At 40.4% G+C, this 12713-nt stretch overlaps 1 protein-coding gene across 1 annotated transcript in view; it reads right to left on the reverse strand.

The window, feature by feature from the left end:
* Nucleotides 1-4163: 4163 nt before the first annotated feature.
* The window catches only part of LOC124281138 (mitochondrial intermediate peptidase-like), a 56052-nt gene continuing 47502 nt past the window's right edge, over nucleotides 4164-12713 (reverse strand). The window contains exons 16-20 of the mRNA XM_046717166.1: nucleotides 11493-11591; nucleotides 10483-10617; nucleotides 9339-9460; nucleotides 7421-7494; nucleotides 4164-6230 (exon numbers count right to left, since the gene is read on the reverse strand). Of these exons, the coding sequence (XP_046573122.1) occupies nucleotides 6142-6230; nucleotides 7421-7494; nucleotides 9339-9460; nucleotides 10483-10617; nucleotides 11493-11591 (519 nt within the window). The 3' untranslated portion in view covers nucleotides 4164-6141. The remainder of the gene's footprint in view (nucleotides 6231-7420; nucleotides 7495-9338; nucleotides 9461-10482; nucleotides 10618-11492; nucleotides 11592-12713) is intronic.

The following is a 12713-nucleotide window of genomic DNA, read 5'->3' on the forward strand; positions in this document are numbered from 1 at the left end:
AGAAATTGGCTTCACACATTGTACCCATGTAGGGAATCGAACGCTTTAACCACTAGGCTACCCCACCGCCCGTTGGGCAAAAGGAACACTGTACCTACTCGGAAGCAGCGTGCGGACCCACCAGGATCCCGTCCACCACCGACACATGGGCTCAGCCGACGGCAAACATGTTGCCCAGTGTGGCCGCCTCTTACCACCAGCAATGGGGTGCTGAGGACCTATTTTGCCTCGGGCCCACACGCACGAGCTATTAACGTTAAACAGCACTCAACAAGAGGAGGTTGCTCTTCGCGCGTGCCGAAAACGCATTTAAGAGATAGGACGAGGACTGACTGACTGACTGAGTTTGGTTTTACGCCGCTTTTAGCAATATTCCAGCAATATTACGGCGGGGGACACCAGAAATGGGCTTCACTCATTGTGCCAATGTGGGGATTCGAACCCGGGTCTTCGGCGTGACGAGCCAACGCTTTAACCACTAGACTACCACACCGCGCCGATAGGACGAGGATTAAACACTATTGTACGGTAGTAACCAACAAACTTCTCCCAGGGAGATTCGGTTCCCGATTCCAATACAAAGACAGAGATGATAATATATTACTAAGAATTAGCTGTTATACAAAATCTGGCCATGATATATTTTCAACTCACATTTAAGTGTATAGTCCGTTTGACTTCATTTTGGACCGATGAATTGCTCACTAACACAAAATATAATAATTGCAACTAAACCAAATTTTGCAGAGTCACATGAAATCGACAGACCAACTCTGATGATTTGTCTCAAAATTTTGAACATAGGAACAGAAAAGTTGTTTAACAAGCGATCATTATTTTGTTGTTACGTTTCGCTATTTCTTACGAGGGAGGACCAATTGCTGGTAGAACAGCCGGGTAATCAACAAGGGTGTGCAGTGCAATTTCAATTTCACACGTACAACTCGCACACCTGGCTGTTCTACTAGCAAGTGGTTCTCCCTCGTATGAAATAGCGAAAAGTGACAACAAAATAGTGATCGTATGTTAAACAACTTTTTTTATTCGGGTGACCAAAATTTTGAGTCTGTTGATTTCGTGCGACTGTGCAAAGTTTGGTTTTGTTGCAATTATTACATTTTGTGTTAGTGACCAATTCATCGGTCCAAAATGAAGTCAAACGGCCTATAATACTACGTGTACTAACGTTTACGCATATGTTGAACCGTCCATGGAGCTGTTTCATCTGATGTGCATTGAATCAGGTTGCCCGTGTGTATGGATTATTTCAACGTGTACTGGCGAGGCATGACCATACATTATAGAACTATACAGATGTCGCAGTTGACGGAGATTATAAAACCTCGGGTCAATACCCGCTAGCTTTTTCTGTACTTTGGGCGCTGATACAAAGGTTTTTCAGTTTGTTTGGTCCACAATTTCAGTGTATTAGGAAACAGCCACACAGAACTTTCATCTGAGAAAATCACATTGTCCCAGTTAAAATTTCTATGCTGTAAGCACAAGTTCAACCTAGCTTCTTTTGTTCAGGTTTCATGATCGGTGATGGAATTCCTCGACTTTTCTGCCAACCCATTGCATGCAGCTCAGTTCTAATTGTCTCCTTAAAGACAGCCACAGTTCCTCTATCATTCATATCCAGCCTTAAGTTTTCTAAACTCCTCCGTTTGTTTTTAGAAACAAGAATACCAAGCCGCCTCCTGTCACCGACAGTCAATTTTCTGGGCCTGCCTGCGCCTCCCTGGTGCTCAATTTCCATATCCATTTGCAATATTTTTCAAAACACGATAAACAGTGGACAAAGGGATGCCTGTTCTACTTGAAATCACTTAAGCTGATCTGATGTCCTTGTTATAATACTCTAAAAAAAATCAACTTCCTCGTCTCTAAATCATCCATACTGAGGATCACTGAAAATGTCGTCGGCTAGCAAGTAAACAAAGGGAGATAACTCTTCACAAACTAATGAAAACGGATTAACGGAGTTGTCTCTCTTGAATGATAGCTGGTCAAGGTTGTTTATACTAGAATTCCAATTAAACATATTCCTAAAATTCTCAATACTTTCTGGTCATACTATATCTGCTGTATCTCCATTGGGACTGAAAATACTTCTCTCCAGTATCATTTTGTATAATTATATTTTTCTGTGGCAAAGAGATAGGCTTCACACATTGTCTCCGCTCTCTTTGTTTAAGTCTCTGAAGGGATACGTTTTTACTGTGCATAATATGATTTTCACGGACAGTTTCCCTCTTTCAGTTAGTGTATGAGTTTTACGCCGCAGTTTAGTTTAACGCCACACTCAGCAATATTTCAGCTATATGGCGGCGGTCTGTAAATAATCATGTCTGAACCACAGAATCCAGTGATCAACAGCATGAGCATCGATCTGCACAATTGGAAAACCGATGACATGTGTCAACCAAGTCAGCGAGCCTGACTACCCCGATCCCGTTAGTCGCCTCTTACGACAAGCATGGGTTACTGAAGATCAATTCTAACCGGATCTTCAGGGGTCTTGCTGTCATGCGTACTGCCTGGCCACCTCACCACTAAGTTAGTACACAACGTGGCAAAACGGTCAATTTGAGTACAACAAACATTGTCACTAAGGTGACATAATCCCCCGCCGCAAATTATCAAATCAAACTTAAAAAGTAATGAAAGTGAAGGTCGTAGTTTAAGATAAATGTCAACAAAAACATGACCAGTCAACCTCTCTTGATATCTTGATCTGTAGTTGTTCAAACGCACAAATATTTTCAAGACTCATTTTGACCTTGACATAAATGTCTTAGTGTATGAAATATGCAAAAATAGTAATAAAGAAATTGCTTATTGAAAAACATTCAAGGGAAGTCTTGAAAGTCTATGAAGAAAATCCAGTGAACTGTTCATGAGATATCTCGCTGACAATCTTAATATGCAGTTTAACATGCTGAAATCTTCAAAGTGTCGCTGTGACCTTGAAAATTAGACGAAGGTCACCAAAATCGACTGGACCTTGCACCTTCCCTAGATGAATCTTGGTGTCAAATATGAAGAAAGTCCAGTGAATGCTTCTTGAGATATCTCGCTGACAATCTTTACATGCAGGCTAACATGCTGAAATCTTCAAAGTGTCGCTGTGACCTTGAAAATTATGTGAAGGTCACCAAAATCGACTGGGCCTTGCACCTTCCCCAGATGAAGCTTGGTGTCAAATATGAAGAAAGTCAAGTGAATTGTTCTTGAGATATTTTGCTGACAAGCTTAACATGCTGAAGTCTTCAAAGTGTCGCAGTGACCTTGAAATTTATGTGAAGGTCGCCAAATTCGACTGGGCTCTGCGCCTTCCCTAGATAAAGCCTGGTGTTGAATATGAAGAAAATCCAGTGAACGGTTCTTGAGATATCTCGCTGACAAGCTTAACATGCAGGTTAACATGCTGAAATCTTCAAAGTGTCGCTGTGACCTTGAAAATTAAGTGAAGGTCGCCAAAATCGACTGGGCTCTGCGCCTTCCCTAGATAAAGCTTAGTATTGAATATGAAGAAAATCCAGTGAACGGTTCTTGAGATATCTCGCTGACAAGGGTAAAACGTTAAAGTCCCCTTGTGACCTTGAAATGAAAGGCAAAGTCACCAAACCTGACTGGGACCTTTCTTTTACCATGATAAACCTAGGTACCAAATATGAAAAGAATCAAGTCAACGGTTCTTAAGATATTCCAATTCGTACGTACGGACGGACGGACAGACGTACGGAGCCTAATACTATATCCCCGCTTCATGCTAAACGGTGACCAACTCGTGTTATTTCTTGGATTGCTTGGTTGGTTGGTGTGTTGTTAACGCTGCACACAGCAATATCCCAGCTATATGGCAGCAGTCTGTAAATAATCCGGTCTGGACCAGACAATCCAGTGATCAACAGCATGGGAATCGTCTATTTCTTGGATTGGTTGGTTGGTTGGCTGGTTGTTTAATGCCGCACTCAGCAATATTCCAGCTATATGGCGGCGGTCTGTAAATAATCCAGTGTGGACCAGACAATCCAGTGATCAACAGCACGAGCATCGTTCCATGCAATTGGGATAGGCGGGACTACTGTTTGGCAAAAACGTACAAAGACCTACTCACTTTATACATGAGTAAAAACAAAAAGAACATGAAAGATTCCTACATGTCATGTATTTGTATTCTATAAAACAGGGACATCTTAAACAACATTCACAAAACATATCATACTCAATATTTCCACACGTCCAACTTAAGCAAAACAGTGATGTTACGTGTACTTGTATAGTCAACATGCCTTCCTATGTATAATGAAATATGTACATACACATAAACGCATAAGGTAATACGTGCATGATTTGAAAGAATCTTTTTTATTATCCATATGAGTTAAAATAGGTGATGATGTATTTTCGATACGTAGCACATGTGTAATAAACCCTAGGGGTAATTTCATTGGCCGACTGAGACAATCACGTGACATCGGAATGCGGGACTACTTTTTTCATTCATAACTTTTTACTACAGATACAATGTTTACTACAACTTCAATCACTCTTGTTTCCTTCGTCTGACACATTTATCAACACTAATAAACACTATATTTCAGCCTTCTGAAGAGTAGGGGGTCATAAGGACCCACTCGCGTAGATGTCATATTGTACTTACAAAACTTGTGCCAGAAAAATGATATTTCCCTCACTCTCTGTAACTCATGTTGTAAATACAGTATGACATCTACGCTCGGGTATTAATACAATATACGGGAAATTGCAAGTATCACTTCCACACAAAACAATGATGACAATCCCTTAAAAATTGGGGAGAACAGGTAGACTGAGGTGCTGCAATATGTGTGGTAGAGTTGCGTCCCTTAGGCATGCCAAAACGATGATTGTGGGTCTCACTCCCAGTTTGCACAGATCACGTTCCATGTTTATCCATCAACTATCAGCCGATTGGCTAGAAAATATCAGCAAACTAAGGACGTTCAGGACATCAGCGTTCCGATCAACCACGAGTGCCAACTGAAAAGGAGGATATAGCCTTTCTCTCACATGGCTGTAAACCTGACCTTGTTACGATCAGACAAAATCTTAATGAACAACACCAACATCCCAGACGGGGTTGTTGTGCCACATTTTGATAACCATCCACAAATCCAATAACAGATGATCATTATTTGTTTTATTTGTATTTCTTGTATCATTTGGTGTAACAGAACTTGAGTCAATCACATAAATAAAATAATGTTTCTCTAACATTTATGTCAAGAAGTATTCAAAAGTTTGGTTTCTTTTTAAGAGCACAATTCATACAAATGTTCCCAAAAGTTACACTGAAGTTCACGATAAATGAGAATATTATTCTTCACCCAGCATTAGATCGGTACCCAGCAGGATGAGATGGTAATTTGATCGTTAGTCTGGAGCCTTTGTGTTCTACACTCTGCAAGGACAGCAAAATGGTAATTTAGCGTAGACTGATCAGTTCTAAACATCAGTTCTCTTGTCAAAGAGAAAGTTCGGGTTCAATACCCCACATGAGTAGACTAAAACTGAACATCTCTGGTGTACCCATGACAGAATATCAGTTCTAAAAGCAGTTTTGATTGTTGTTCGTCACAGGGGAAGCCTGGGTTCAATTCTCTACATGTGTACACTGAGAACTGACCATCTCTGGTGTACCCATGACAGAATATCAGTTCTAAAAGCAGTTTTGATTGTTGTTCGTCACAGGGGAAGCCTGGGTTCAATTCTCTACATGTGTACACTGAGAACTGACCATCTCTGGTGTTCCTATGTCAGAATAGGGCTGCATCAGTTCTAAAAGCAATTTTGATCTGTTGTTCGTCACAGAGGAAGCCTTCGTTCAATTCCCAACATGTTGGATATTTAGCACTGAACATCTCTGGTGTTCCAATGTCAGAATATGGCTAGATCAGTTGTAAAAGCAGGTTTAAACCCGACTCACTCACTAACTCATCACAATGCATGATACTCATGACTATTCATGATCCCCCATTGCCAGGCTTTCACATCACGTTATTCTGCATGGCTGCAATGTGATGTGTTACTATGAACATCTTGCTTTGTTACTCAATGGAATATGTTGGTTTTACAAATTTCAGTGTAACTCTGCTATGTGGCCAGCAATCTTGCTCCTTCATCCAGATCCTGAACAAGAGACATCACCAGTGTTTCTGCTGTCGGTGTCTCTCCAAGCATACCTGGAACAGCAGGCAGTGAATAGACTCGTAACAATCTTAAATAGCAGTAAATAAGCATATTAAGCAAAGGCCTGGCAGTAACCTGTGTCAACACCACACCATTAACTTCTTAATACCCACCTCGACAGCTAACTTCCAAATCCATTAACCTGCAGCAGCTTCCTGCCAAAATATCCACACATTCATACTAAAGAATACAGCATCCCATCCGCACCTGGACTCCTTTACACCCACCAAGACAGCATCCCATCTGCCCCTATTGAACTCCTTTACACCCACCAAGACAGCATCCCATCAGCCCCTATTGAACTCCTTTACACCCACCAAGACAGCATCCCATCCGCCCCTATTGAACTCCTTTACACCCACCAAGACAGCATCCCATCAGCCCCTATTGGACTCCTTTACACCGACCAAGACAGCATCCCATCAGCCCCTATTGAACTCCTTTACACCCACCAAGACAGCATCCCATCAGCCCCTATTGGACTCCTTTACAACCATCTAAGAGAGCATCCCATCCGCCCCTATTGAACTCCTTTACACCCACCAAGACAGCATCACATCCGCCCCTATTGGACTCCTTTACACCCATCTAAGAGAGCATCACATCCGCCCCTATTGAACTCCTTTACACCCACCAAGACAGCATCCCATCCGCCCCTATTGGACTCCTTTACACCCATATAAGAGAGCATTCCATCCGCCCCTATTGAACTCCTTTACACCGACCTAAGAGAGCATCCCATCCGCCCCTATTGATCTTCTTTACACCGATTTAAGAGAGCATCCTATTCCCCTCTATTGGACTTCTTTACACTAACCTAAGAGAGCATCCCATTTGACCCTATTGAACTCCTTTACACCCACCAAGAGAGCATCCCATCTGCTGATATCCGACTCCTCTACCCACACCTACAGAACACCCCATCTGCCGATATCTGACTCCTTCACCCACACCTACAGAGCATCCCTACCCTACCTTACTAATTCAAAGCCACGGAGACATTTTCCAAAAATACTTTTTCATAATAGTTGCCCCAAACCCTGTGTAAAACACTCATGGAGGCACAATACAGATTCCCCATGTGTCTATCCTGTTAAATTCCCTGAACACCACGCTAATAGTCAGTACATCTCAACACAGGTTCCCTATCCTGTATGTTTCCATGAACACCTTCTCTTCCTACCTTGTACAAGCTGGGTTGGTGGTTTCTCCCCTCCATGGTCGAGGACTTCTCGTCTATACAGCTCACCCGACTCCCTACAACCAATGAAATAACATAAGCACATATTCATCTTACAATACAACATATTCATCTTACAATACAACATATTCATCTTACGATACAACATATTCATCTTACAATACAACATATTCATCTTACGATACAACATATTCATCTTACGATACAACATATTCATCTTACGATACAACATATTCATCTTACGATACAACATATTCAATTCATCTTACGATACAACATATTCATCATCTTACGATACAACATATTCATCTTACGATACAACATATTCATCTTACGATACAACATATTCATCTTACGATACAACATATTCAATTCATCTTACGATACAACATATTCATCTTCACGATACAACATATTCATCTTACAATACAACATATTCATCTTACGATACATCTTACGATACAACATATTCATCTTACGATACAACATATTCATCTTACAATACAACATATTCATCTTACGATACATCTTACGATACAACATATTCATCTTACGATACAACATATTCATCTTACAATACAACATATTCATCTTACAATACAACATATTCATCTTACAATACAACATATACATCTTACAATACAACATATTCATCTTACAATACAACATATACATCTTACAATACAACATATTCATCTTACAATACAACATATACATCTTACAATACAACATATACATCTTACAATACAACATATACATCTTACAATACAACATATTCATCTTACAATACAACATATTCATCTTACAATACAACATATTCATCTTACAATACAACATATTCATCTTACAACACAACATATTCTACTCCAAAGAAGTTCAAGAACAATCTAACAGCTTTTCATTAACATGTTTTGAGGAGGGACTTCTCGCATCTTTTTTCAGATTATCAAGCTTGACTGTCCATGTCCTAAACAATGAAAAGTCACAATCAGAGATTCAAACAAAAACGAGTGAGTAAGTCAGTATGGGTTTTTTTTGCCTCTTTTGACACTATTTGATAAATATCATGGCGGGGACACCAGAAATAGGCTTCACACATTGTACCCATGTGGGGAATCAAACCCAGGCCTTTGGCATGGCAAGTGAACGCTTCAACCACAAGGCTGCTGAACCGCCCCTCAATCACATACATTTTTTCCATCAAAAAAACAAAAGATATAAAGTACTTCAAGAATAGTACTTCATCAAATATATGAAGTCCCAATGCAGTGAAACCTCCAACAAGTTAGGCAGTAAACAGACCACCCTACTGGTGTGGTGAACTGTTTACCTCAAATCAAATACAAAATTCATCATGAATGCAAATCCATACAAAAGATGTTAAGCATAAACACAATTTTCCTGTTTATCACAATAGTGCTACAATCTTGTGAAAGTCACACATACTTATCAGCTTGTCAGTGAGTGGTGTTTGCAAAACTTGAACTTCAGTACAAACATCGAGATGATTCTGTATTTAGATTCAACTTGTCACCTACTTGACATTTTTGTTGTATTCAAGAATTTGTCCAGGAAATTTCTTTCCAAAATAGCTGTTAACTTCAAGGATTTTTCCCAAGACAACAGCTGACGTCAAGATTTTTTTCCAACACAATAGTTTAATTCAAGAGGTTTTCAATCCATTACTGAACCATGTCATTATGTATTATTTCTGAAAACACTATTGTTATTCTGTTTCTGATGGAACTCAGAGTGCTGAAAGCGTTTTGGATGACCGGGTTCAAATCCCACATGGGCACAATGTGTAAGCCCATTTCTGGTGGCCCCCGCCGTGATGTTGCTGGAATATTGCTAAAAGCGGCGTAAAAACCAAACTCAGTCAGTCAGTCATGGAACTCACCTGCTGAAAGGGTTCTGGTTAAAGCTCTGGTACCAGATCTTAGATGCCACTGCTCTTGAGAGGAGATATGAGTAGTACTTGGCGCCATAACCAACCAGGTGACCAAATCGTAACTGCCACGCCTAAAATAGTTTGAATAAAGCTTGTTTTTGATGCTGATTTCAACTGTCTGTGTAGATTGGTTGGTTGTATTGTTGTTAAACTCCGCAAATCATTAATATTCAAGCTATATGGCAGTGGCCTGTAAATAATAGAGTCTGGACAAGACAATCCAGTGATCAACATCCTGAGCATCCATCTACTCAATTGGGATACAATGACTTATTTCAACCAAGTCTGTGAGCCTGACCAGCCGATCCCATTAGTTGCCTCTTAACGACAAGCATGGGTCACTGAAGACCAATTTAAACATGTCTCTGTATAGATACCCTAATATTATCGGCATACATATGAGAACAAACATCTACCATGAATACCTTCATGATCTCAACAAATTATGATTTCATAAGAATTCCAACTTACTCAGTTTGGACACTTTTATATGGAAGACGCTTAATGAATTCTTGACTTAGAAGAAATACTGTTTTATTTGTTTGCAAAACCTGCATTAAAATGATTAAGGCTGTAACGATTCACTCGCATATTCAGTGAATCAAACCGTAGCCCTTCATGAATTCAATTCGTTATTCATGGTCACCAGAACCGATTATTAACGAATATTTACGATTGTTTTAAGGGAGCATGTTTTACTTGAACCCTTATGTCCTTTTCCAAAGTGAGATATGCAAGAATGGAACATGTACTAGCATTGCAGTAGCGCAAGTCATGTTAGTTTGCCAAGGCCGCGCATAGTACTGTCGACTATAACTATTACAAAGCAAATTTGAGTGTCATGAGATCACTGGTTATTGCTGTGACAAATTAACACTGTCAACATGGGCGTTCCATATTGTACATCAATCACTTAACTACAATATTGTATTCGTGAATAATTATTCGAATCCGTTACCCAATATTCAGGGTACGTATCATATTCGCCATATAGTGTATTCATTGCAGTCCTAAAATTATCTCATCCAGTATTTTCAAGATTAAGTCATCTTGACAATGTCCAAGCCTCCACCACAAACAAATGGTCGCTTACCGTGTTGTCAATGTAGGGTGTGCCATGGTACTCCGCCTGCAGATCTGCCAGGACCTGTGTCGTGGACCTTCCCAGAGGGTGGGATCCATGGTACACCTGGTCCAGGACAGAGTAGAACACCTGCAGCTGCATCTCCTGAAGAAAATCAAACAGTTCTCAAACTCAACAGTTTGACTGTCCTTCAGCAGACATCTGCTTCTCCTGAAGAAAATCAAACAGATCTCAAACTCAACAGCCTATCCTCCACATAGTCAACAAGATTCTTTAACTGGGCAGTCTGAATTGCCAACCGTAGAAAAACACAACAAGCTGCACCTCCTGAAGAAAGTCAAACAACTGGGCAATCCAGCTCTACTACAAGATCGGGCAACAATATGGTAGGCCTGTACAGTCAGTAAATCACTAAGTACTATCTTTCAGGCCTACTGAGATCTTACCACCAGCCTTCAACTCTCTGTGAAGACATTCTATCCATCTACACAATGGAGGTAGTGTACCTTGTATCAATGAGAGCAATTTTCAAATGCTGAGCTGATTCCAAATTTCACCTTAAATGCAATTCCTATTGTATCAGAGAGTGAGTGAGTATAGTTTTATATCACTTTAAGCAATATTCCAGCAATATCACAGACAAGAACACCGGAAATGAGCTTCAAACATGTGGGGAATCAAACCCAGGTCTTCGGCGTGACAAGCCAATGCTTTAACCCACCCACCACCCCACCACATGAATACCCCACTTAGACACATTATACTGACCAGTCCTTGTTGTACCCATTAATGCCGAGCGACAGGCAGGGACCAACAAGTACCATATTTTAACATCTTTTGGAAAGATGTGGCCGGGGATCGAATCCGCGATCTTCTATTCTCCGGGCGGACGCTCAAACCACGACACCACAGAGGCGGTCTTAACGCCCTGTTACAAGGATCATGTCAGGTATACACATCCTGAACAGTTTTTTCCAAATGGTTCATGTGCGATGAATGACTATAGTTATAAGTCCTACCGATGCAGCATACATTCTCTTGGACAGACACAGATCTTGGATGGTGCTTGGTGCCAAAGGTTCCCCAGTCTTGTAGTGTCGGGCAAATGTTGACAGCACCTACAATGAAGATTGTCCAGTAATATACATGCTACAACTAGACGCCAATCCTCTCAGCTATCCAATATCACAAAGTGAGTGAGTATAGTTTAGCGCCACTTCTAGCAATATTCCAGCAAGATCACGGCAGAAGACACCAGAAATGGGCTTCACACATTGTACCCATGTGGGGAATCGAACTCAGGACTTCGGCATGACGAGTGAACACTTTAACCAATATCACAGACATATGAAGTATGAATACACTATGCCATTTTGAAAGTGGTCAGAAGTAACACGTTATATTTGGGATTACACTTTCTCAGTAAAGCACACATTCTAGTACTTTTGTTGAGTTGAGTCCCATCCGTGATTTGTACTCACACTCTCAGAGTCAGACACCTAATCTCCAGCACACAAAGTCAGCCATCTAACTCACTCAGCCACCACAGCTTCCACAGAATGGAAGTCAGATAACTGGCAGTCTAGACTGCGGACTTTGTGTACCCCTCTGACAAGTGTAAATTGGCACAGCTTCCACGGCTGAAAGCTATAAATACACAATGCCATTTAGAAAGTGGTCAAATGTAACACTCAGAAAGTGTAATCCAAAATATAACATGTGATATAGGTATATACAGTGTGCGGTTTCGTTGGTTTTTTTCTGTACCTTCACCGAGTGCAACCTGGGTTATCGGTTTGGATGCACCATCAAAATTGTGGTTGCACCAGAAAATAATGTCACTGGTTCTAAAAAGTAACATAAATATCTGTTTAGCAATATCAAAACAAATCCTGAGTATCAGATAACGTTCAACAGAACCTGACCCAGGAGGATAAATGATGAATGATTCTGTTTCAATTTTGCCTTAATCAAATCTCAGTTAAATGATTTTTTCTATGTAATTGATTAATGAGTAAAAAAATCTTTATGCTTGTAACAAGTCAAGCGGAAAGAGAAACATATTACTTCCAGTCACTTACTTCCCAATTAAAGAAAAGATGTCAGCTATAAGATGCTGGAAGATATATTGTTACCTGCACCGAGTGTAACCTGTTACTGAAGGTAACCTGCACCAACCATATTTAACATGCACCATTGCAGTATGAAAATAGCTAAATAGCACCCTGATATACTATGCT

The sequence above is a fragment of the Haliotis rubra genome, unplaced genomic scaffold (genome assembly GCF_003918875.1).
Source record: "Haliotis rubra isolate DU_JTF1 unplaced genomic scaffold, ASM391887v1 Scf28, whole genome shotgun sequence".
NCBI classification, from domain to species: domain Eukaryota; kingdom Metazoa; phylum Mollusca; class Gastropoda; order Lepetellida; family Haliotidae; genus Haliotis; species Haliotis rubra.